Raw genomic sequence first — 23,688 nt, forward strand, 5'->3', positions numbered from 1 at the left:
TGTCCTAACCAGGTAGCTCGGTTGGAGAGTGGTCCCGTACACAGGAAGGTTGCGGGTTCCTGGTCAGGGCATATACCTAGGTTGCAAGTTCCATCCCTGTCCCCCCAAGTCAATCTGCATGGGGGAGGCAACAAGGAAGTTTCTCACATCAGTGTTTCTCTCCTTCCCCTCTCTCTAAAGTCAGTAAACATACCCTTGGGTGAGGATTAAAAAAATGAAAATTTCTAAAAAGGCAGGAACCAGGAATCTGTATTTACTAGCCCTACGCCTAAACAGCTCAAGAAGGAGACCCTCGGAGGGAGCCAGCGGTCAGTACCTAGCCAGTTTCCGTTCAGCCGCTTACTTCCGCCGGCACATAACGTCATCAGGGAGAGCCGGAAGTGCCCTCGCGCTGCCTAGGAGACAGGACGCGGGGCCCGAAGCAGACGAGACGGACGGCCGCGCCCACTCGGTCGCCATGGAGCTGCCCCCAGGGCCCCGCGACGATCCCAGTGCCTGGGAAGATGACTCGGACCTGGAGCCGGAGCCCGACCCGGACGCGCAGGCTGAGGCTTACGTGGCCCGCGTGCTCAGTCCGCCGAAACTCGGTCTGGCGCCCCTGCGCGCCCCTCCTCTGTCCGTACCCGCCGCGTCCCCTGGCACCCTGGAGCCTCGGGCCGCGTCCCAGGGCCCGGCCATAGGGGTCCCGGGCCTGCTGAACCTTCCCCCGGAGCTGTTGCTCGAGATCTGCGCCTACCTGGACGCTCGCCTCGTGCTCCACGTCCTGCCTCGTGTGTGCCTCGCGCTGCGCGACCTTGTGCGTGACCATGTCACCTGGAGACTACGCGCGCAGCGCCGCGTACGCGCACCTTATCCAGTGGTGGAAGGTGCGCACGCCGGGGACCAGGGTAGCTCGCCCAGGTCAGACTTAGGGTGGGGGAAGGGGTGTCTAGGGTGCTGTGAGCACAGCCCCTAGAGCAGACTTCCTGGCTGTCCTGACTAGGGTGGAGCCTGAGGTAATTACTGGTGGTAACAAAGTCCCTGAAATTTTAGTGGAGCATGTGGAGGTAGACATTTGTTGGAGGGAGGGAGGATCCTGAAGCTGTGGGGGTCTGGGGTCCCATGAACTGAGAATCCAGTGATCCTCAGGCTTGGGTTCTGGTGGTGATACAAAGGCCCTGACCCCTGCCTTGGGTTAACACAGGGCCTTGAAAGTCTCAAGCTGTTGGAATCTGCTTGGGGCTCAGAGTAAACCGAAGAATCCTCAGGTTCTGGGTCTAGATGCTGAGGCGGCAACTGGTGATGCCAAAGCCCCTCACCTCTAGAGTCCTGACCTAGGTGGGCATGAGGCAGTGACTCAGGTCCAGAGCCTACAACTCTTGAGCCTGAGATAGGGTTTAGAGGTTGTGATCCCTGATACCAGCAAATCACATATCCTCAAGCCCAGAGTCTAGCCTGGGGTCTTAGGCAGGGCCTTGTGTCCTTCCCCTTGCCCCTGCGGTCATTAGTCTCTGGGGGATAAGACATCTTGGTGATCTCGAAGTGATGGGTCTCTCCTGAATAGCTTGGGCTCCATCTATATCACTGAATCTCTACACCTAGGGCTTAGGTTCAGCATCTTGACAAGTCTCCCAGGTTTATCAATAGTAGTTTGAGAAACAGTTTCCTGGGTCTGGTGTAGATGGCTAGGGCAGAAAGTCCTAGCTCCTGTGCCCAGCCTGAGGGATTGAGGTCAGACCTTAGCCAGGGGTGAGGAAAAACCTTAATGTTCTGAGGCTGCTGTCCCCCAGACTTGGGTTGAGGGTGAGGGCCTGGGGAGGTGGTCTTGAAGCTCCAGTTCCCCAGTTTCTGGAAACTGGAATGAGGAGCAGTCCTAGACCTGCTTCAAAGGTAGATGGGGCAGTGGTCCCAAAGCTAGAGCCTGGGCCTCCTTGGGGTGGGGTGAGGGATCCAGATGTGAGTTTCTCCAAGTCCAGTGCTGGTTGGGCTCCCTGGGAACCGAAGGACGGCTTGGATAGCTGGTGCAGGTAGCAGGTTTCCCACCCACCAGAGACCGTGCTTGTGGTCCCCCACAGAGGATGACTTTGACTGGCCGGCGGCCTGCATTGAGCTGGAGCAGCACTTATCACGCTGGGCAGAGGATGGGCGCTGGGCTGAGTACTTCTGCCTGGCTGATGGGCACTTTGCCTCCATTGACTCAGTGCTGCTGCTCCAGGTGAGATGGGGTTTGGTGAGGGGCCAGGCAGGAGTGGGTCAGTGTGACCCCAACAATATTATCTCACTCCCCTCCCAGGGTGGGACACTCTGTCTGTCAGGCTCCCGAGATCGAAATGTCAACCTGTGGGACCTGCGGCAGCTTGGGGTGGAACCCAGCCGGGTTCTAGTCAAGGCCCTGGGCACCCAGAAGAACAGCACCCACAAGGTGAGGATGTAGAAAGCATGAGGCCTGGGTAGGGTGCTCATGACTAAGGGTGCAAGTATTGGCACCAGATCTCAAAGATTAAAATCTTACTCTGCTATCGTTAGTGTGATTTTTAGGTGAGGTATGACTTCTCTGGGCCTCAGTTTCTACTTCTGTCCAGTGGTCAGTTAGGATGAGGATGAATGAAACGAACAGGTATTAAGAGCTTCACTCAGATTTGGATACATAGCAGGTGCTCAACAGATGTCAGGATGCCTTGAGAGGCCCAGGACAAGGTGTTAGGAGGCTGCCCTGGGGGATGAGGTAGCTCTGAGCATGACTTTCATCTTGTGTGAAGTGGCCCTGGAGAGGCACCTCCACCAGTCAGTGAGGTGGTCTAGGCTGGTGGCCAAGAGCTTGGTCTTAGAGCCAGGCCATTAGGTTCAAATCCCCACTCTTCTACTTCCTGGCTGTGTAACCTTGGGTGAGAAACTCAACTTCTCTGTGCCCTCAGTTTCCTCATTTGTAGAACAGGATACCTTATAATATTCTCAGAGAGTTTGTGAGGAATAAGTCAATCTGTGCTTATTATCTCCTGAGATAGGGACTTTTTAAAAAATTGATTTTTAGAGAGAGAATAAAGTTGTGTGTGTGGGGGGGGGCGGGGGAGATGAGAAATGTTGATTTGTTGTTCTGCTTATTTATGCATTCGTTGGTTGATTCTGTTGTATGTGTCCTGACCAGGGATTGAACCCACAACCTTGATGTGTTGGGACAATGCTTCAACCAACTTAGCTCCGTTCTTAATCACATTGTCATGTGCCCTCAAACCATTGCTGGTTCTGAGTCTCCATGGGACTTGATTTAGGAGTATTGTTGGGTTGGGGGTAGGCATGTTCCAGAGGCTGCAGTCAGACAGACCTACAGACTTAAGCTCTAATCTGTATATGGTGCTGACTTGCTCGGGTTCTTGGGTTGGTTATCTCCCTCCTCTAAAGCTCAGTTTAGTAATCTGTGAAATGAGGCCTGTCATGTGGGTCTGGTCCTACAGGGTTGGGTGTGGTCACTGGCAGCGTTGGACCACCGAGTGTGCTCTGGTTCCTGGGACAGCACGGTGAAGCTCTGGGACATAGCAGCTGATGGGCAGCAGTTTGGCGAGATAAAGTGTGAGGGGTCCTGGGGAGGGGGGCTGGGAGGGCGGGACAGGGCCCTGCCTGGCCACATCCCAACCTCATGCTCCATGTATCCCTAGGGGCAAGGCAGCTGTGCTGTGCCTTTCCTACCAGCCTGACATCCTGGTGACTGGCACTTATGACAAGAAGGTGACAGTCTACGACCCCAGAGGTGGGCCAAGGGCCTGAATTGGAAAGAGCAGGGCTGCCTGCGCAGGTGGGATGGGGAGGTGGGCGGATCCCAGAGTCATGCTGGGGAAGAAGGCACTTGGGCTTCACAGCCTGGCTGGGGTGACAGTCACATAAGGAGATGGTAACCACCCAGAGTGGCCTGTGCTGTGCTGGGGGCAACAAAGGGACTTTTGGCAGGGGGTAGGGTGGGCGGAGGAAGCTGTACCTCCATCTAGATAGGTGAGGGACATAGAAGACATGCAGAGGAGGGGCCTCTGAGCCAGAATTCGAGGGTGGCAGACAGCCCCCGAGAAACCTGGCCCTCCTACTTCCTAGCTGTATGTACCCAGTCAAGCTTGAACCTCAGTTTCTCTATCTGTAAAATTTGGATAATAAATCCAGCTCCATAGGGTTAATTGGAGATGATAAGAACTTTGGTTGATTAAATGTTAGTTTATATAAAATGCCTAGAACAAACATTGCCTGGCACATAAGCCTTTTCTATTGTTTATTTATTTTTATTCTTATTTTGTTTAATTGAAGGGCCAGGCAGAGAAGAGAGGAGGTGGGGGGAGGCATTGGTTGGCATTTTATGTTGGGACTTGCCTGTCTGCTCTGTACTGAGAGCAGATGGGACAGGGGGAGGGAGATGGGACAGGAGTAGGGGTGGGGTGGGGTAGAGGCCTGGTGTCCTGGGAGGCCTGATTGAGTTGGGGCAGGAGAGGAGAGATAGGGTCACTTGTAAGTTGAGGGGTGGGGAGGGAAGCCAACAGAGGCTTTTGCCACAGACAACAGAGGCCCTGGATCCTAAGGTGGGCTGGGAGCCCTTTGAGGGGCTCTGATGGCTCCTTCTCCCGGCCCATTGCCCACAAAGTGGGCCCGGCACTGCTGAAGAGCCGGCGGCTGCACTCGAGTGCGGTGCTGGCGTTGCTGGCCGATGACAGGCACATCATCTCGGGCAGTGAAGACCACACACTAGTGGTGTTCGATCGCCGGGCCAACAGTGTCCTGCAGCGGCTGCAGGTGAGCCCTCCCCAGGGTCCTGAGGGACCAGGGCTGTGGCATGTCCCAGCCTGAGCTGCTCCACCCCTGTCCCTTCCACAGCTGGACTCCTACCTGCTCTGCATGTCCTACCAAGAGCCCCAGCTCTGGGCTGGTGACAACCAGGGTCTGCTGCACGTCTTCGCCAACCAGGATGGCTGCTTCCAGCTTGTCCGGGTCTGCCAGAGCCCTTGCCCGTGTCCCATCCTTCCTGGGCCTCCTGCCTACTCCTAGACCTTCAGTGGCGGGAGTGGCTGGCCTTAGGAGAGCCTGGCCTGAGTGTCACCTGTCCCTCCTTCTTGCAGTCCTTTGATGTGGGCCACAGGTCTCAGATCACAGGGATCAAACACTCGCTGGGGTCCTTGTACACCACATCCACTGATAAGACCATCCGGGTGAGGTCCCAGGACAGACCCCTCCTATCCCACCCCAGTGGCTGGGAGCACACCTCTTGACCTTTGCCTATTACCCCTCACTAGGTGCAAGTACCCACAGATCCACCAAGGACCATCTGCACCCGAAGCCATCACAATGTGTTGAATGGGGTAAGGCCCTACCCCACATGCCCTGCCCTGCATGCCCTACTGGCTGCCCAGAGGACCACTGAGTCTTCATGTCCCTGCCCAGATCTGTGCTGAGGGCAACCTGGTGGTGGCCGCCTCTGGGGGCCTGTCGTTGGAAGTCTGGAGGCTGCAGGCCTGAGCAGGCAGACGTGGGTGTGGATGTGGATCTGCCAGCCAGCAGGTTGGACCAAGGCCTCTGTTCTTGGGGGGCCCTCCCCTTTGCTGGTGCTGCCCCTGCTGTGTCCCACAGGCCTGGGGCACAAGGACTCCTGGCCACTGTCAGGTGGGGTCCCTGGTCTGGACCCCACGCCAGGGAAGGGGAAGTTGGTGTGCCAGTCCACCCAGGGGGCTGCTGCCCGCCCTCAGATCCTGTTTAAAGTTTGGATGCCTGCTTTCCCTCCGGAATGGAGGGGAAATAAACCTGAAATGCTGGTGCTGTGACCCGGAGTGGTGCCTACTTGGGGCTAGGGTGCTGGGCGTGTGCGTGTGTCTGGGGTATGCTGCATGGAAGCCTCAGTGAGGGCATCTGCTGTGTATGTCTGGGTGCACATCTGCCTACTTGAGTGCATTCCTAGGACCACATGTGTCTGTGTGTTCCTGGGGAGGCAGGCTGGCTGGCAGTGTGTATTACTGTGACCTGGTCCGTGACTGTCTGCACGCCTGTGTGTGCATGTGAGGAAGAGGGAGATTCTGGAGGATGTGGACACCTGTCTGTATGATGACACCTGTGTGTGTGTGTGACGTGTGATGTATATGGGTGTGATATGCATTGGCGTATACAGAGGGACTATCCTTATATGTGTTTGTGCAGAGGGAGAGGGGATCTGCTAAGGTGCCCACAGGTTTGGGGCAGGGAGGGGTGAGAGAGGTGTGTGCTCTTCCTTCCATCCAGAGTACAGGGTGTGTGTGTCCCTGTGGCAATGACCCTGGAGTGAGCCACGGAGGGAGGCTGGGCCAGGTACCCCTGCCAGCCCACAGCTCCCCTTTCCCCCCCATTGTAGCCCACTAAGTACTGAGGAGCATTTACTTCATATTTATTGAGGGGTCCTTGAGGCCAGTATCAGAGGATGGCACAAGGCTTCTTCTCCTTGAAGGGGTTGGTGGCAGCAGGGATGCCCACCAGGAATGGGTCGCTCTTGGCCTGCTCCATGCAGAACTGCAGCAGGTCAGAGGCTGCTTTGGACACCTGTAGGCCAGCCCAGTCAGCCAAACCCTGGCTGTCCCTCTGCCCCTCCCCCAGACGTTCCCATCTGCCCCCAGCCTCACCTTCATTCGGTCAATGCCAGCCTCCATCCTCAGCTGCTCCACGGCCCGGCGGGCCTGCCCGATGTCGCTGCCAATGGCTACCTTTCCAGACATCTGGGGGAGGGTGAGCAGGGCCATAGGCAGCAGGCTGAACTCCAGACCTGGAGTCCTAGGGCCACCTGAGGGTCCCTGCACCTCCTCTCATGTGCCCTGGGGACTGTGGGATGGGGGTGGATGCTCCCCCCACTTATCAGAACCACATACCTCGACTGAGGACTCTGGCAGACTCCTGGCGTCTCCTTCTGCAGCCTTCCTTTGCCTCCCTCCCCCACTGCCTGGCCTCTCCAACCCTCTCTTCCTCAACCCCTGCAGAGACTTTGAAGGCAGGACTCTCATGGAGTGAAATGTCACCAGTGACAGCAGCACCAGCTGCCTTAGCTAAGGGGTTCCCTGCCTCAGAAGGCCCAGTGGGTGCCCTGGAGGAGTGTGGGGCCCTGGCCTCTCACCGACTTGCTTGATCCCCTGTTAACAAGCCCCAACACCCTCCTTTGCCAGCCTCTGTCCCCCAGTGTGCAGTGTCCCCCAGGCTTGGGTGCAGCCCTGCCTCTCTTCTCTGTCTACATTCACCTCCTGGAGATCCACAGCATGGATGACTCAGTCCACGTGCTTATGCCGATCGCTTCCTTTGACCCATCCCAGCCCCTTCCCTGACTTCAGATCCACTTGAGGACCCTCTGGCCTTCTTGGTCCAACCTACCCATCTCTGGTGTCTCTCACCTAACTTGGCCAAAGTTGGACTCTAGATTGCCTTTCCCCCTGACCTTCTGCCTCCTTCACCATCATTCACCCAATTGCCCTGGCCCAAGTCTCAGACTCCTTTATTCCTCCTTTTTCCAGTATCCTCACATCTAATCCTTTCCTAAGAGCCAGCCAATCAACCTTCAAATTAGGTCCTCAATCTGGTCACTTCTCTCCACCCCACATGGGTCCCACCCCATCTTTGCTCACTTGGACCAGTGCAGTTGCCTCCACCCTGATCTTCCCTGCCCTCCAACAGCCACTGCCCCTATTTGCAAGGCAGTGGGAACTGTTAAAAATAAATCAGATTATGATGAGTGAAATAAGCCAGTCACAAAAGGACACATTTATGATTCCATTCACGTGAGGTCCCTAGAGGAGTCAAATTCATAGAGGCAAAAAGTAAAATGGTGGATGGCAGGGGCTGGGGGAGAGGGTTGGAGAGCTGGTGTTTGATAGGGACAGAGTTTGGGAAGATAACATTCTGGAGATGAATGGTGGTGATGGTTGCACAACAGTATGAATGTGCTTGATGCTACTGACCTATATGCTAAAAATGGTTAAGACAGTTACTCTTATGTGTAGTCTCTCACTTCCTTTTTAAAACTCTAGAGGTTTCTCAGCATCTTAGAATAAAACCCACCCCCTTACTACAGGGCCCTGCCTGGTCTGGTACCTTCTGCTTACTCTGAATGCGTTTATCAACCTCTCCTTCATTCCTCATGGATCACGCTGGTGCCCTTCTGTGTGTTTGTTTCATTCATTCATTCATTAATTATCTTTGCTGAGACCCCAGTATGTGTTCAGCATTGCTCAGTGTAAGGAGATCGGCAGTGAAACCAGACAAAATCTTGCCCTCAGGGAACTGCCGTTCTAGTTAGACAAACAACAGCAAACAAAATGTATGAAGTGCTATGAAAGACGACAAAAGGGTTGCGGGCCGGTCCCCGGTTGGGAGCGTGTGAGAGGCAACTGATTCAATCACATTGATGTTTCTGTCCTTCCCTTCCCGTTTCTAAAAGTACATAATAATAATAATACTAAATAAAAACAACTTTCTCCCCAAATTGTGGGCTCGTGGAGGGCACAGTCCTCATCTTGTTCACTGCTAAATCTGCACCCAGCACAGACAGCCCTATGTGTACAGTAGAGACTCCGTAAATGTAGAATGAGTGATTAATGGGGTCCCCTGAGATAACACCTTTGAGGGTCTCACAGTCTTGCTGGAAGGAAAGAGATGTCAGCCCCGGATCCCAGAGGAGATGCTTTACCCAGAGGAAGGTCAGGGAAGGCTTCCCAGAGATGACAGCTGAGGCTGCCGGGGGAAGAACAGAGGGTTATGCAGCATATGGAAGCTCCGGAGACTTGCTAGGCACGGAGAAGAATCAATATTCAATTTGATGAGAGATGTTTAGTGGCAGAAACTCTCTTGACAGTTCCTGATAACTCGAATTCTGTCCAAAGGCGACGTCTTAAAAGCCATTCTCTCCCGCTAGGAGACAGAAATCAATGGACAAGTGCCCTCTACGCGGTAGGTCTCCAGTAGGCGGCAATAAAAGTAGGGCTCTTGTGGTGCAGCGAACACGCGAAAAAGAATAATGGCTCCAAGGAGCTGCCGTATTTCGAAACTGGCCACGCCCTGGACTACGGACATCGAAGAGGGTCATGTGACTAGAACAACTTCCGGCCTATCTTCCGCAGTGTTTTCCGATTCCTGGTTCCTGCGCTTTCGTAGAGAAGTACCAGGGTTTACAGGATTTCGAGGACACTGGAGGCCTGGGTTGGGGCTGCTCTGATCTGACAGCACGGTCGCAGGAGCATGGAGGGACCTTCCGAAGGGGAGGCGCCCGCGGCGGCCCTGGCTGCTGTGTTAAAGCACAGCTCGGCGCTGCCGTCCGAGAGCGCTCAGGTTCGGGGCTACGACTTCAACCGTGGCGTGGACTACCACTCGTTGCTGCAAGCCTTCGGCACCACTGGTTTCCAGGCTACCAACTTCGGGCGCGCTGTGCACCAAGTCAACGCTATGGTGAGCCGAGGCGGGACTTCCTGGGTGCAGGGGGCGTGACCTCTAGTAGCACCAACGCGGTACAGTACTTGGAAGGGCAGGGCTTCCCTGGGAGGAGAGGCGTGTCCTTGGCTGGGTTGGTCCAATAGCCGGAGGGAGGTGGAGCTCACCCGCTCCGGGAGTTTCTGTGTTGGGGAGGGGAAGTTGCCCCTCCAGCAGCGACATTCTAGTATCAAGAAGGGGTGGGGATTGATTTTAGGTAGGGGGCAGGTTATGGGTTATGTGTGTATTGTGGAATGGGCGAAGCTGGGACTAGACCGTGCCACTGAGGGAGGAACTGGAAGAAGAGCCTAAGTTAGGGCCCGGGCCTTGGATTTGGTATTCCTAGTGGGAAGGGGACTGGATCCTGCAAAGGAGATGCTGTTTGGTTCCCAAGGGGGCAAAGCGTGAGCGTGTACCCTGAGAACTGAGCTGTAAGAGGGACGGAGGCTGCACCGGGGGGGCTCCCTTCACTGATTCCAGGTAGAAGTTGTACCCGTTTCCTGAGTGGGCAGGGTCTGGGGCGGAATCTGAGTCTGAAAGCCACTGGGGTACTTGGGCTCGAGTTTGGGTCCAGAGCAGCGGTTCTTAACCTGTGGGTCGCGACCCCTTTGGGGGTCGAACGACCCTTTCACAGGGATCGCCTGAGACCATCGGAAAACACATAATTACATATTGTTTTTGTGATTAATCATTATGCTTTAATTATGTTCAATTTGTAACAATGAGAATACGTCCTGCATATCAGGTATTTACATTATGATTCATAACAGTAGCAAAATTACAGTTATGAAGTAGCAACGAAAATAATTTTATGGTTGGGGGTCACCACAACATCAGGAATTGTATTAAAGGGTCGCAGCATTAGGAAGGTTGAGAACTACTGGTCCAGAGGTTAATTTGACCCCACCCTTACCCGTAGATAGAAAAGAAGCTGGAGCCTCTGCCGCAGGATGAAGACCAGCACACAGACCTGACCCAGAGCCATCGCCCACTCACTGGCTGCACCATTTTCCTGGGCTACACGTCCAACCTCATCAGTTCGGGCATCCGTGAGACCATCCGTTATCTCGTGCAGCACAACATGGTGGGGAGCTGATGGAGCTATGGCTTCAGCCTCTCTGGGTCTCAGGGCAATAAGATTATTGGTAACTTTAGTAAGATAGAGATACAGGTCAGTTTTAAGCAGAGGAACAGGAATGTGTTTTGTTTGCAGCAGAGCTTCCTTCAAGGTTACTAGATGTGGGTTGGGAGTTAGGAGTCCTGCTCACTGAGGGTAGGACCCTCCCCCTTCTGGGCCAACTTCACTTCCTGTGGCTGCAGGTGGATGTCTTGGTGACTACGGCTGGGGGTGTGGAGGAGGATCTCATCAAGTGCCTGGCACCCACGTACCTGGGCGAGTTCAGCCTCAGGGGGAAGGAGCTACGTGAGAACGGGATTAACAGGTTGGGGGGCTGAGTGGTGTTGGGTAGGGGAGCTGGGCTAAGAGTCCTGAGGCTTGATGCCTGTTTCCTGTCCCCAGGATTGGGAACCTGCTGGTGCCCAATGACAATTACTGCAAGTTTGAGGACTGGCTTATGCCCATTCTGGACCAGATGGTGCTGGAGCAGAACACAGAGGTGGGGCTCAATCATTCTGGGGGGGGGGGGGTGCCAGTATGGTGGCAATCAGGGAGAGCGCTGCTGGCTGAAGCTGATATCCCCTCCTAGGGTGTGAAATGGACACCTTCCAAGATGATCGCCCGGCTCGGCAAGGAGATCAACAACCCAGAATCAGTGTATTACTGGGCCCAGAAGGTGAGGGGTTGGGTGGGGGCAAAGATGCCCGTGTTAACTTGTTTCATCTTCACAGTCACCTGGGAGTCAGTGCTGTTCTCATCATCTGCACTCTTAAATAAGGAGTTTCAGACACAGGTTAGGCAGTTTATCTGAGGCACACAGCTTTTCAGTATACTCCTCATATCCTGGCTTTACTACTAGACCACCTGGGAGCAGTTACGGCAGTGTTTAACAAACCCCCTGGGGCCTGTTGTAGGGTCCCCTGCTCCTCAGACGCAGTGAGATCCAGCAATTGGAAAAATAACAGGAGCTACCATTCTTTATATGCCAGGCATGGTCCTAAGTGTTTTGTGTGGGTTTTCCTACATATGCTCTCACCTATGAGGGAGGTACTGTTGTTACTGTCACTTTACAATAAAGGAAACTGAAGCCCAGAAAAGTTAAACACCCTGTCTAAAGTCAGGCAGAGGAAATGCTGCCAGAATGAGGACCAGGCTACCCTCACCAGGCTCTGACTCCTGCCACTGTCCTATCCTGCCCTCCCTCAGAACCACATCCCTGTATTGAGCCCAGCGCTCACAGATGGTTCGCTGGGTGACATGATCTTTTTCCATTCCTACAAGAACCCGGGCCTGGTCCTGGACATCGTGGAGGGTGAGGTGCTGGGGCCAGAGGAGTGGGGGAAGAGGGCTGGCTGGGTCCAGGGCCTGACCACAGTGCTCTTCCCTAGACCTGAGGCTCATCAACACCCAGGCCATTTTTGCCAAACGCTCTGGCATGATCATCCTGGGCGGAGGTGTGATCAAGCACCACATCGCAAATGCCAACCTCATGGTGAGTGGGGATGTGGGGGTGGCACTTAGGCCTGCCATGCAGATATGTCTGTGTGCTAGGTCACAGCCATGTGCTAGACAGGCCTTCCTGGGAATGATGTTTTAGTCATGGGAGACAGACAGCAAGTTAGGTGGCAGTCATTGCTATGGAGAAAAATGAGGGATGACAAGATGGCAGTAAAAAGGGGCACTTCAAAAAAGGGAAGCTTTTCTGGGGAATGTGACCTATGAGTAGATGCTTCCTTTGAGCCATGTGGTTGTCTTGAGGAAGTGTTCCCAGCAGAGGGAACAGCCAGTGCAAAGGCTCTGAGGTGCCTGAAATAAGGAACAGCTAGAATGCCTATGAAGGGGAGAGTGGAAGGTAAGGTGAATAGGTGGCAGACAAACTTGCAGGGTCCTGAGGGCTCAGGCGCTCACCAGCGCCCTCTAGTGGCCTTAGGGGGAACGAATGGGGCCAGGACCAGGATGGATACCAAGATAGGGGAGAGGTGGTTGGGTTCAGAGATCTGAAGATAAGAGTTGGTGGGCAGATGTGGGAGGATTGTTTCTACTTAGGAGGTGAGTCTGGGGCAACACTGCCTGTTATTTCCCCAGTAACCGTCCAACCCCTCACTCTGCCCAGGTTTTGATGTAGGACCCCTCCCTTGCAGGGAGGGGCCCCCAAAAGGCCCTCCTTCATCTAGGACACATGGCTCAGCTTCTTTAGCTGCAGTGCTGTGTGCGTGTGTGTGTGTGTCCTGTGTCCACATGGCTCAGCTTCTTTAGCTGCAGTGCCGTGTGTGTGTGTGTGTGTGTGTGTGTGTCCTGTGACTGGCTGGCTGTGCGTGTGTGTGTTTCCTATGACTGGCTGTGTTGTGTGTGTTTTTCCTGTGGCTGGCTGACTGTGTGGGTGTGTGTGCGTGTGTTTTTCCTGTGACTGGCTGACTGCCTTCCCTGCCCTTTCCCACAGCGGAATGGGGCTGACTATGCTGTCTACATCAACACAGCCCAGGAATTTGATGGCTCCGACTCTGGTGCCCCGCCAGATGAAGCTGTCTCTTGGGGCAAGATCAGGGTGGATGCACAACCTGTCAAGGTGAGGGCCAGCTAACTGGCTGGGGTGCAGGGTCTCCCAAGCTGCAGCTTTAAGCCCCATGGTTACCTGGGTCCCCTCTGCAGGTTTGTGCTGATGCCTCCCTGGTCTTCCCCCTGCTCGTGGCTGAAACCTTTGCCCAGAAGATAGATGCCTTCATGTATGAGAAGAACAAAGACTGAATAGCTGTGGCCCCAGGGAGGGCCGTCCCCACTATTTATTAGTTTGCAGACCCAGCCCCTCCTCCATTCTTTGGTCCATAGCACTTCTAGAATAAATGGTCTCAGTGGTCCAGAGTCTGTGTGTGTCCTCGGTGGTGGTGGGTTCCCTGCCTTCAAGCTGTACCACCCTCAGCTTCATAGGCCTCTTCCCGCCAGTAATGGATGCTGCCCCCCATGGCGGTCAACAGGCAGGGCTCTGTTGGGTGGTAGGTCAGTGACTGCACCACACCAGGACCCACCTGCAAGGCCAGCGCCAGGACACCCTGTGGAACAAGGGGGAAGTTAGCAGCAAGCTCCCCATCCCCCATTTCTGGTGGCTTTCTAGTCACTATAAACCTAGTCAGCCCCAAAATAAGCCCCTCAGTGGCTCATCCTTCCAGGTGCTCAGGCCAAACCCTTGGGAGTCTTTTTTTACACCTCGCGTCCTGTTATTAGTAAATCCTTTTGGTTTTGCCTTTAGACTATGTCCAGAGGCCACCCATTCTTTCCATCTTCATGGCCCCACCTTGCTCTGAGCCTGTTATGTCTGGCTTTCAGCTTCCGTCTCTCCGCTGCCACAGGGGATCTACCCTGAACACTTGGCAATGTCAGTGCTTGCACTTCATTCATCAGCCTGCAGACACAGATCCACATATACAGTTTCTGAAGCAGGCTATGGTTCCTCTTTTGACCCCGAAATGTCCCTTCATGTGCCTTCCCTTCATTGTGACCTCCGGTCTACTGGACCCTCAAGAAGTAGGCAGAATGTTGGTGCTTTCTTAATTCCCTGGCCTCTCAAGTCCCCAGGGTCCCTTAGTTCCCTCCATCTTCTTAGTGAACTTACCTACCCTGGCCAACAAGCCCCAGCACCCATATCTCCTTCCATGAGGCTCTCCAGCCCTGACTCCACTAAGCCCAGCCAGTGTGCTCTCAGCCCAATGCCACCACCAGGCTGGGACACATCAGGACGGGGCTCAGGTTTCCAGAATAACTATAGCCTCATTTCCCCTAGGGTCAGAAGCCATCATTGGCTCCCCCTCCCTCAGGGTCAGTCACAGTGGGGCAGCCTGGCACCGGTGGCCCCCGTCTGACCTGGATCCTGCTGCTGCCACTGCCATTGTGAGGTGCTTCTATTTCCTGACCAATGTGTGCCACGCCTCCAAGCCTTAGCATACACCGTTTCCTTTGCCAGGAATACCCTTTTTGTCCTCTCACTCTTTCCAGCCCCTGGTTCTAACAGCACTCCCTTCTTCAGGTCTGGGAGTGACTAAGGTAAGGACAAAGTAGGGACAGGGCAGGTGCCCTGGTACAGTGTGGAGGTGGGGAGGCTCACCTCCACCAGGTCCCAGAAGAACACCTTCCCGTCCTCGGAGCAGCTGACTACATGTGTGTCACGTTCGCTTAGGCAGCAGTCCAGCTTGTACTCCTGGTTCTTATGGCCCGTGTACCTGGGGATGGATGGAATCAGCAGGCTTGGGACTTACCAAGGACAGAGGTGGGGGGAGGGGCCCCACAATCCCCAAGTACTCACTCCCCTAGCAGCTCCCCTGTGTCCTTGTCTAGAAGTCTCAGTGTGGAGTCCAAGCTGGACACCAGGGTGCACTGCCCATCCCGGCTGAAGCAGGTGCAAGTGATGGGACCTGGGAGGAGGAGAGGGGTGGGCAGGCAGGTGAGGCTGGGGCCCTCTTTGCTGCCCCTGCTTCCCCTGCCTGCCCTACAGTCTAGCCACACTCACTGCCCACGTAGTCTGAGAAGAGCTGCCCTGTCCTCAGGTCATAGCGCCTCAGCCGGCCATCCACAGAGCTGTAAGAAAGGGTGGATTCAGCTGAAGCCTCAGCTGGGGTCAGTGGGTACATGGCTGTAGTGTTGAATATGGTCAGGGACGCTGAGATTAAGTCCAGCCAGCAGGATTAACATGGCCAATTACGCACGGAGGACTGTGGCCCTTTCCATCCATTAGCAATGGTTCACAGCCCTCTGTTCCTTTTTATTGGCTTGCAGAAAAAGTTATTTTTTTTATAAAGTAAAACTAAATGGAAACTAAAAAGGCTTACATGGTAACAAACATTCTTCTCACTAAAAGGGATAAACATTAACCTATAGAGCTACAGAACTAAAGGGCTTACGTGATCCCACTAAGAGGGATAAACATTAACCTCTAGAGCTACAGAGCAAAGCGGTAAATCACAAAGGTCCAAGGGTCTTTTCCACATCCAATATAGTTGCTAGGGTAGAGGAGACACTAATCTTCAAGCTTCTTTGTTCCCAAGAATCGTGTGTGAGTAAGGGTCTAAGGGTCTGTACCCTTCAACGTTATTACAATGGGAAAGGAGGCTTAGGTCTTCAGCCCTCTTTGTTCCCTGGATTCCGTGACTCAGCCACCAGGAGCCGCGTGCAGCTGCTGGCGCCGGCAAGACTGTTTGCAAGTTCTTGCAAGCTGAGGTCACAGGACACCTGGGCAGGGGGGCCCGCTTGCAGGCCCCCGGGCAGAGGGCTTGTGACTTTTGCCTACACATGACTCTGGGTAACCTTGGTGTTCCCAAACCCTTCTACATGGCCAGGGCCCTAAAGGCACAGCTGAGCCTGCCCTTCCTATGCGTCCCTCACTGTCGTACTCCCTCTCAGGGCTGGCCACAGAAAACAGGATTTAAGTGAATTCATGAGTGGAATTCTAAGGCACTGGCTTTGAGATTCAGACCAATCAGGAACCACTCCATGTTTCTGATATGTAGTGAGCATCCTCTCTGGGCTAGATGTTATAGTGGGAAGGGTGGGCTTGGGACATAGCTTCAACCAAGCCAGGAGAAATTTCTGGAGCCTCACTTACTGAGGGTAATCTACGAAGGCTTCCCCAAGGAGGTGACATCTGAACTGGGACTTGAAGGACAAGAAGGAGCCAACCTTGTGGGGTCCAAGGGGAGATGTGTGGGAACAAGGCCAGTCAATAGGCTGGGCAGCCTAAACTTCCCCTGCGGTGGGAATGGCACTCCCTTGGGTTGTGGCAACACTTGAGCAGCCCTGCATGGGACCTTTTTTTTTTTTTTAACTGTCTTCTGCAGCTAGAATACCAACCCTATGAGGACAGGGATTCTTTATTATTTCCCTGACTTATCATTGCTATACTGCTCATTGGCTGAAAAGAGTGGCCTTTAGGAGGTACATAAATACACTTGGAATAAATAGTAGAAGGGCAGTCTAGGCAGAGGAAGAGTAATTGCAAAGCTCCTGGTGTGGGAGCATGCTTGGCATTATTTACTTGAAATAAGGGTGGGAATTAATGAAAATGAGAAGTCAGCAGCCTTGGGTGCCACAGTGAGAGCAGACTTCAATCTAAGCATAGAGACAGCTATGATCCCCAGTGGCACCTGGGGTGGGGCAATGTCCTGGCTCCACTCACCCTGCCAGAACCTCATGGTCTGACACCTTCACACTGGATACACCATCCCTGGCTTCGTCCAGCTTCTGCACTGGGTCAGGCCTCCGAGAGCGGCAGTCCCAGCAGCGGATAGTGGAATCAATAGAGCCTGTGAGGCCGAAGTGAAAGAGGTCAGGTTTGGGGAGCAGAGGCAGCACTGTGGGCTCCCCTACCTAGGCACCACACTCACCGGACAGGATGACCGTGGCCTCTTCATTAAACTGCACCGTGTTCACTTTCTGAGAAACAGGAACTGCCACTTAGACATTACTCCGGGTTCCCTTCCTCACTGCCTTACATCGGTCGGTACTAAGGTTTCTGAGCCTTGCTTGCTTGGGTGTAACCTTATTATTGTTCTCCGTGGACTGCTTCCTGTTTCCCACTTTCAGGTTCACAGTTTAGGCTTTTTGGAGATAATGTTGGGCATACCGAAGGCTGCACTTTAGAGAATTGGGGTAATGGCAGGGTTCCCAGTGCAGATACAAGTGAAGACAAAAGCTAGGGGTAGGAGAGGTTAAAGGTTTCGAGGGTACTGCAAAGACGGGGCTTGGTGAATGCGCTGTAACGTAGGTAGTACCTAAAATCATCTACGTGCTAAAGCAGTCCCTTCGGCCATCCATGCTCTAATGAGGGCTCTTCTTGCTTGTACTCACCCCTGCGTGGCCCCGGAATTTACGCACGACCTGCCCCGATGCCACATCCCACAGCACCACCGCCTTGTCACCCCCGCCGGAGCAGAGACTGCTATTGTCAAAGGAGCTAGAGGGCAGAGGAGGGAAGGTCAGCGTCGACCGGCGATCCCCGTCTGAATGTCCCGATCCCGGCCTGGCCCCGGCTCACCCGGCCGCGTCCAGCACCTCGTAGCCGTGGCCGCTGTATGTCCGCAGCAGCGTCCCCCGCAGCGGGTTCCACAGCTTCAGGGTCTTGTCGCTGCCGCAAGTCAGGCAGTAATTGCCATCCACTGGGGAACACCGGACGGGGGTTACTGGGTCGCTGACCTCAGGAGGCGCAAGGCAGACTCGGAATGAAGATGAGGGTGCTCACCATTAAAGCGCACGGCTCGCACTGCTCCCTGCCCGCAGTCCAGCGTCTTCAACCGTTTCTGCGGCAGCTCCGGGCCCCGCGGCTTTGGCTCTGGGAAAGACATTGCTCTGGAATCCCTTCTTCGCTGCCTTGTATCAGTCGGTACTAAGGTTTCCGAGCCTCACTCGCTCGGGTGTAACCCTATTATTGTCCTCCGTGGACTACTTCCTGTTTCCCACTTTCAGGATCACAGTTTAGGCTTTTCGGACATAACGTTGGGAATACTGAAGACTGACACTAGCTTCAAGCTTTATTCCCCAACTTTCTGCTTTCAATAAACATTATTGGATTCTTTTAATTATCTTTTGACTGGAGGAGTCCTGGCCCCCCGCTGCTTAGAACAGAAGCGCGAGGGCTGCGGGTGTCACTGCAAAAAATCACCCTCCGTTTCGACGCCGGAAGGGGCAAATCCCGTAGCGGAAGAGGCGCGATCTGTGACTCGTTATGTCCACGAACAATATGTCTGACCCACGGAGGCCGAATAAAGTGCTGAGGTGAGGACCCCAGCGTCATGGGAAAGGGGTTAGGGTTGTGGATCAGAACCCAGGGAAGAGCTTGTCCATCCTGGGGGCGGGACACTGGTGCCTCTGACCCTCGATCCTGCCGCAGGTACAAGCCTCCGCCGAGCGAGTGTAACCCGGCCTTGGACGACCCGACGCCGGACTACATGAACTTGCTCGGCATGATCTTCAGCATGTGCGGCCTCATGCTCAAGGTGGGCAGGGCTGCTTATCTCCGCGGACAACGAGGCCGGGGGCGGATTCGGAATAAAGCGAGGCCGGACTGAGGGGGCGGGGCTGGGGTGAGGTTGGACCAAGAAAGGCAGAACCGTGAGGGAAACCAGGGATCCGGGTCAGGGTGGGTATGTGGGAGGTTGGTGTGAGGGTGGCGCCAGACTCTAGAGCAACTTGGAAGGGAGAGTGGAAAAAGGGTGGGGTCCTTAGCATGATGGGGTATGTCAAAGACTAGGAGTCTTCTTAGGCCTGAGGGCACATGGTGAGGTTAGAGGCACAGGCCAAGGAATAGGGCCAGAGACTATACCTGGAGTAGGTTCTGGGTAGGTGGGACTGAGGGACTCCTGGGGGCCGAGGGACAAAGTTCAAGCTGCACCAGTTGGAACCAGTGGATTGGAACCCATGCCTGGGAATGCCCCTTGTCTTCCACTGACCTAACTCATCTATCCACCTACCTTTCCCCAGCTGAAGTGGTGTGCTTGGGTTGCTGTCTACTGCTCCTTCATCAGCTTTGCCAACTCCCGGAGCTCTGAGGACACTAAACAAATGATGAGTAGCTTCATGTGAGGCTGGGCCTAGAGAAGGAGGGACTCCTGATAAGGGGAGGGAGGACCCAAACCTACCTGTCCTGACTGACACCTCTCTCCGGTCTCAGGCTGTCCATTTCTGCCGTGGTGATGTCGTATCTGCAGAACCCTCAGCCCATGACACCCCCTTGGTGATGTCAGCCTAGAGGGGTCACATCCTGGGCCCCTCTATACACTTCCCTCCAGGGTTGATCAGCCTCCTACCCTCAGCTGCTGACTGTTCTGGGCTTTCCTGGGTGAGGTAGTCACAGGGTCCACAGCTGGATAGTAGGAACCTGGACCTTTCCCTGCAGTCCCACTTCTGCTGGGGCAGAGAAGGGAATATGCTGGGCCTACTCCTCCTGCCTTCCATACCCTGCCTGCTGCTGGAGGAGATGCTGTCCATGTTTCTAGGTGTATCCATTCATTTTCTTGTTGAAACCAGTTAATAAAATTTTGCATTCTGGCTGTTCTTTGAAGCTTCTCCTTCTGTGCATTGCGGGTGCTCTCCTAGAAGGGCTTCAGTTTCTTTACTTACTTAGGCCTGGGGTGAGGCCCCAGTCTGGAGCCTTTTGGTGGTTCACTTGCTTATTCACAAACCTCCTGCCTTAAGTGAGCTGCTGGGGATAAGACAGTGACCCCCACCTACTGACAATTCAGCAGGTGGCCTTGCTAGCCTGAGGAATCTGGGCCTTGATTTTTTATCAAAGGAATGAGATAATGCCAATGAACTGGATGGACTGATAGGGAATAAGAAAGGCATGAAGGATTGAGTCCTCCCCTGCTGTGGAGGAGAGACTTGACTGTTGCTGGATCCAAGAGCAGGACCTGGGCTGGAAGGGGGAGATTGCTTACTGTAAAACCCCCTTAGAAACTGTCTGATTATATTTGATGTTTATTCTGACACAAATCAACACTCCTTCCTTGCCTCCTGCTATGTGCTGGTTCCTTGAAAAGGTTGTCCTGACTTGGTCAAACATGTGAAGTAAATTCCCATACCTGGTAGCATTCATGTACTAGTATGTATGACTATTCACCCCTTTACTCTATGCAGTTCTTTGGCACCTGCCAAGAGTCATGGGGATTGATTTCAACTTGCAGCCACCCAGGACACACCTCTATGTCAGCTTCCCCAAATAAACTATTTAATTACCAGAGTGCAGTCTTTACCCACCCTCTGCTGCATATGGAGGTAGATTTTCTATCTTGGGGCTTTTCCCTGGGTATGCATGTACTAAAAATTGGCAAGCCAACCAGGAGACCAAAGAAATGGGCTTTGGGAAAGGGATCAGCCCGGCTTGTTGACCTCTATGTGGGGAGGGGTGGCCTGTATGTTAGATACATGTGGACTGAAACATGAATACAAGGATGCTCTGGAAATGCTGGCTGTTTTCATGTACATGTTTAAGGAACTGCACTGCAACAAGGCAGAAAAGTTTATGACTGCAACTGTAGGCCGGTCCCTCTTATGGTTTGGCTGGTCACAGATACCCACCTAGAAGCAAAAGACAGAGTTAGAACATTAGAGGAAGCACTGAAACTAGAAAAAGATATTAGAATATCTAGAACTGTGTTAGCTTTGGGACTGGCTGATAAAGGTAGTGGGGAGGAGGGAAGTAAGGCCCTTTGAAAAGATCCCACCATTTTTTTTTAGGAGTCATGAGGTCTGTTTGCATGTGTATGTTCATGTGTGTCTGTATGTGTGTTGTGTTTGTGTGGTATTTTCTATCTCTGAATGGTATTGCTGATTTGTAAAAGAGCTATGTTTAATTGGCTTAAAGGAATTTAATGTTTATATGAACTAAAGATTGGGTATTCTAAAATTTTTAAGATATACAGAAACTAACCCAAATAATTTTCAGAATCAAATGATCTGGGAAAATATTTGATATTAAAGCTAGTTTAGGTGTGTTGGTTTAATTAAAACAGACATGTCTTTAGAGTTATCAGAATTAAATTTGATGCCTTTATTTAATCTAGGGTTATAAATTTGTCAGCAAAAATATTAACAGAATATGGGCTGAATAAAAAAAATATGGGCTGATTTTGTCTAAAATCTCTTGGAAGTTTTGTGGGTAACCTAAATATTGTTAGGAACTAATAAATCAGCCCAGACTGGTGTGGCTCTGGATTGAGTGCCGGTTTGAGAACCAAAATGCCGCGGTTCAATTCCAGTCAGGGCACATGCCTGGGTTGTGGGCCAGGTCCCCAGTTGGGGGCGTGTGAGAGACAACCAATCAATGTTTCTCTCCCTCTCTTTCTCCCTGCCTTCCCTTCACTCTGAAAATAAATAAAATCTAAAAAAATAAAAACAAAAACCTAAACTAATGAATTAGGTTTTACTGGTGTGGCTCAGTTGGGAGCCATTCAGCAAAGGGAAGGGTTGCTGCTTTGGTTCCAGGTCAGAGCACATGCCTGGGTTGTGGGTTTGACAAATGGGAGGCAGCTGATCAATGTTTGCTCTCACATTTATATTTTCCTCTTGTTTTCCCTCTTTCCCCTCTCTCTAAAAATAAAAAAATAAAGTAAGAAAAAAAGGACCTAATAAATCAAATGGATTTAAGTAGAATAAAAGTTTTTTAGGTGAAACCTTTAGCAGTAATTGTAGAAGGTTTGTGAAAAAGAAATTTTTTGGAAAAAAATTTAATGTGTTGTCAAACTTAGTATAGATTTAATTAAGTGTTTAAACATCAAAAGTAAGATGATGAAAATTAGAATTTGGTTCTCTTTCTGTTAAATGGACAAAGTTTTCTTGGATGGTGGGTTTGCTTCTGGTGAGATATTGTAACAAGTTTTCTGCCTAGAAAGGCTCTGTTTTATCAAAATGTTTTTTTGAAATGCCCTAGCTGACTTCATAAAAAGTCAATGGCAAAAAAATTAAATTATAATGATTGTTGCACATGTCGATGAAAGTCCCTTCTGCTTCTGCAAAGATGATCCCTCAGTGCCATTAATTTGCCATCTTGATGTCCTTGTAACATGGCAGTTATCTGCTCCTCAGGGAAATTAAGATGGTCAAACAATAATTGTAAAATAGCGGTGGCTATGGGAAATCCAAGATGGCTGCTTGGTTCTTCCAGGCTCCCTGGCAAGCCCCATTTTTTTGCATCCCTTCATGTTTTATAGGGCATTTAAGCTGGACTTTATTCAGCTGCTGCTTAGTATAGGTTATTAATATGTTCTTGTTGTGTATATATTTTCTGGATGGGTTGAAGCCTTTCCTGCCACAAGGCTGATGCCCTCACAGTAACAAAGAATCTGTTAGAAAAGGTGTTTCCCACTTGGGGTATATACCTTCCACGTGCTCCCTCAAGCTATTTACATAGCCCCATGATATGCCATTGTCTCAGGACCTGTCACTATTGTCCTTCCTGCTCTCTGTGAAGGGGGCTTATTATGTTGATGACAATGCTAACACGTGAAGGTTTGCCTCTGCTGCAGAAAACCTTGCAGGCTTTACTGGACCATTTACAGCAGAGGGGATGGACAGTGGATATGCAGAAAATTCCAGGTCTGGGCACTGCAGTAAAGTCCTTAGAGTCGTATGGTCACGTAAGACCTACGTTGTCCCTGAGGCTGTCATAGACAAGTTACAAGCCTATCCAATACCAAAAAATGTGGAAGAGCCTTTTGTGAGAATTTGGGGGTACTGGTGAACATTTATACTTCACTTAGCACCTATACTTTGCCCATGATATTGCCTACTTAAGAAGGGCCATATATGGGACTGGGGAGTCAAACAACAAGCTGCCTTTGAGAAAGCAAAAATACTGGTCCAACAGATTCAAGCCCTTGGAGTCTCCCAGGCCATATCGCTGTTTGAATCAGATATTTCAATAACCCTAGAAGGCATGGGCAAAAACAGCAAAAGAAGTGCGTGCCCTTTGGATTTTGGTCCTAGTTGTGGAAGGGGGAAGAAATCAGATACACCTTGATAGAACAGTAGTGATTGGCAGTGTATACAGCGCTCCTGCAAGTAGAAAGTGGAGCCTCTTACCAAAGAGTAGCCAGTTACAGAAAGAACTTCCCTTCCCATCAAGGGAACAGATAGGATGAATAGACAGCATGATCCACCAATTTGATTCTGCCATGGCTCAGACTTGAATGCTGACTAAGTGGCATGCCTACCTCCAGCAGAGGAGTACTCAGTCAAATAGCACTTTGTTTCTAGAGATGCTGCAAATATTAGGCTGTGTTAAATATATATAGACCTTTCGCATGCTCCTGCTCTCATCCCTGGGTTGGTCCCTCTAACCTGCAAAGAAGAAATAGAGGAGATTCTGGCTGACACTTGGTATACTAATAGCTCTAGCTAGGGTAATTTGTCTACCTGGACTGCAGTTGCCATTCACTTGAACTATTCTGGATAGAAACAAGAACAAACCATGATAGTCAATGGGCTGAATTAAGAGATGTGCAGTTGGTGATCACACATGAACCTTGGCCATTGTACTGACATTTGGGCCGTTTTAAAGAGATTGACTTTATGGCTTGGACATCGGAAATGGAGGGGTGGATGATTATGAATAAATCTTTATGGGGACGAGAGAGGTGGAAAGATATTTGGGTTCGCTTACAAGAACCTGGGGAATA

At 52.2% G+C, this 23,688-nt stretch overlaps 5 protein-coding genes across 6 annotated transcripts; 3 read left to right on the top strand and 2 right to left on the bottom strand.

The window, feature by feature from the left end:
- The first annotated feature begins 362 nt into the window (after positions 1–362).
- On the top strand, positions 363–5,768 carry FBXW9 (F-box and WD repeat domain containing 9). Of its 2 annotated transcripts, XM_090289786.1 has the most exons (10): positions 368–866; positions 2,055–2,194; positions 2,273–2,401; positions 3,432–3,544; positions 3,633–3,724; positions 4,598–4,746; positions 4,828–4,941; positions 5,070–5,159; positions 5,244–5,309; positions 5,392–5,768. In XM_090289786.1, the coding sequence occupies exons 1-10, from the start codon at positions 458–460 to the stop codon at positions 5,464–5,466; spliced, it is 1,377 nt and encodes a 458-aa protein (XP_090145912.1). In that variant the 5' UTR covers positions 368–457; the 3' UTR covers positions 5,467–5,768. The 2 variants fall into 2 exon arrangements, with proteins under 2 accessions (XP_090145911.1, XP_090145912.1); XM_090289785.1 differs by having other exon boundaries at positions 363–866; positions 5,244–5,460.
- Positions 5,769–6,340: 572 nt separating this feature from the next.
- Positions 6,341–7,257, bottom strand: GNG14 (G protein subunit gamma 14). The gene is made up of 3 exons (XM_090289789.1): positions 6,837–7,257; positions 6,594–6,686; positions 6,341–6,513 (listed from the first exon to the last, which is right to left on the bottom strand). Exons 1-3 carry the CDS (start codon positions 6,966–6,968, stop codon positions 6,388–6,390), a joined length of 351 nt encoding a protein of 116 aa, XP_090145915.1. The 5' UTR covers positions 6,969–7,257; the 3' UTR covers positions 6,341–6,387.
- Positions 7,258–9,035: 1,778 nt separating this feature from the next.
- On the top strand, positions 9,036–13,393 carry DHPS (deoxyhypusine synthase). Its single transcript, XM_090289788.1, has 9 exons — positions 9,036–9,396; positions 10,337–10,501; positions 10,738–10,859; positions 10,937–11,033; positions 11,124–11,210; positions 11,741–11,846; positions 11,923–12,026; positions 12,975–13,100; positions 13,184–13,393. Exons 1-9 carry the CDS (start codon positions 9,190–9,192, stop codon positions 13,277–13,279), a joined length of 1,110 nt encoding a protein of 369 aa, XP_090145914.1. The 5' UTR covers positions 9,036–9,189; the 3' UTR covers positions 13,280–13,393.
- On the bottom strand, positions 13,281–17,911 carry WDR83 (WD repeat domain 83). The gene is made up of 9 exons (XM_090289790.1): positions 17,757–17,911; positions 17,553–17,673; positions 17,366–17,471; positions 16,903–16,951; positions 16,695–16,821; positions 15,033–15,100; positions 14,829–14,937; positions 14,631–14,745; positions 13,281–13,581 (listed from the first exon to the last, which is right to left on the bottom strand). The coding sequence occupies exons 1-9, from the start codon at positions 17,857–17,859 to the stop codon at positions 13,432–13,434; spliced, it is 948 nt and encodes a 315-aa protein (XP_090145916.1). The 5' UTR covers positions 17,860–17,911; the 3' UTR covers positions 13,281–13,431.
- Positions 17,912–18,197: 286 nt separating this feature from the next.
- On the top strand, positions 18,198–19,568 carry WDR83OS (WD repeat domain 83 opposite strand). Its single transcript, XM_090289791.1, has 4 exons — positions 18,198–18,289; positions 18,405–18,510; positions 18,995–19,092; positions 19,185–19,568. Exons 1-4 carry the CDS (start codon positions 18,240–18,242, stop codon positions 19,249–19,251), a joined length of 321 nt encoding a protein of 106 aa, XP_090145917.1. The 5' UTR covers positions 18,198–18,239; the 3' UTR covers positions 19,252–19,568.
- The last annotated feature ends 4,120 nt before the right edge of the window (positions 19,569–23,688 follow it).

This window comes from Furipterus horrens, unplaced genomic scaffold (assembly GCF_987537825.1).
Source record: "Furipterus horrens unplaced genomic scaffold, mFurHor1.1.pri manual_scaffold_10, whole genome shotgun sequence".
Classification (NCBI taxonomy): domain Eukaryota; kingdom Metazoa; phylum Chordata; class Mammalia; order Chiroptera; family Furipteridae; genus Furipterus; species Furipterus horrens.

What these genes read in the sequence shown, in the direction of transcription:
- FBXW9 (XM_090289785.1), top strand. Translation starts at nt 458, where the DNA reads ATGGAGCTGCCCCCAGGGCCCCGCGACGATCCCAGTGCCTGGGAAGAT. An exon ending in ACTCAGTGCTGCTGCTCCAG is followed by an intron (nt 2,195 to 2,272) that starts GTGAGATGGGGT and finishes CTCCCCTCCCAG; the next exon opens with GGTGGGACACTCTGTCTGTC. An exon ending in CAGCAGTTTGGCGAGATAAA is followed by an intron (nt 3,545 to 3,632) that starts GTGTGAGGGGTC and finishes ATGTATCCCTAG; the next exon opens with GGGCAAGGCAGCTGTGCTGT.
- GNG14 (XM_090289789.1), bottom strand. Translation starts at nt 6,968, where the DNA reads ATGAGAGTCCTGCCTTCAAAGTCTCTGCAGGGGTTGAGGAAGAGAGGG. An exon ending in TGCCAGAGTCCTCAGTCGAG is followed by an intron (nt 6,687 to 6,836) that starts GTATGTGGTTCT and finishes ACCCTCCCCCAG; the next exon opens with ATGTCTGGAAAGGTAGCCAT. An exon ending in CTGGCATTGACCGAATGAAG is followed by an intron (nt 6,514 to 6,593) that starts GTGAGGCTGGGG and finishes GCTGGCCTACAG; the next exon opens with GTGTCCAAAGCAGCCTCTGA.
- DHPS (XM_090289788.1), top strand. Translation starts at nt 9,190, where the DNA reads ATGGAGGGACCTTCCGAAGGGGAGGCGCCCGCGGCGGCCCTGGCTGCT. An exon ending in GGTCCTGGACATCGTGGAGG is followed by an intron (nt 11,847 to 11,922) that starts GTGAGGTGCTGG and finishes GCTCTTCCCTAG; the next exon opens with ACCTGAGGCTCATCAACACC. An exon ending in TCGCAAATGCCAACCTCATG is followed by an intron (nt 12,027 to 12,974) that starts GTGAGTGGGGAT and finishes CCTTTCCCACAG; the next exon opens with CGGAATGGGGCTGACTATGC.
- WDR83 (XM_090289790.1), bottom strand. Translation starts at nt 17,859, where the DNA reads ATGTCTTTCCCAGAGCCAAAGCCGCGGGGCCCGGAGCTGCCGCAGAAA. An exon ending in AATTCCGGGGCCACGCAGGG is followed by an intron (nt 16,952 to 17,365) that starts GTGAGTACAAGC and finishes CCTGTTTCTCAG; the next exon opens with AAAGTGAACACGGTGCAGTT. An exon ending in TCTTCTGGGACCTGGTGGAG is followed by an intron (nt 13,582 to 14,630) that starts GTGAGCCTCCCC and finishes CTTGTTCCACAG; the next exon opens with GGTGTCCTGGCGCTGGCCTT.
- WDR83OS (XM_090289791.1), top strand. Translation starts at nt 18,240, where the DNA reads ATGTCCACGAACAATATGTCTGACCCACGGAGGCCGAATAAAGTGCTG. An exon ending in AGGCCGAATAAAGTGCTGAG is followed by an intron (nt 18,290 to 18,404) that starts GTGAGGACCCCA and finishes ATCCTGCCGCAG; the next exon opens with GTACAAGCCTCCGCCGAGCG. An exon ending in CAAATGATGAGTAGCTTCAT is followed by an intron (nt 19,093 to 19,184) that starts GTGAGGCTGGGC and finishes CTCCGGTCTCAG; the next exon opens with GCTGTCCATTTCTGCCGTGG.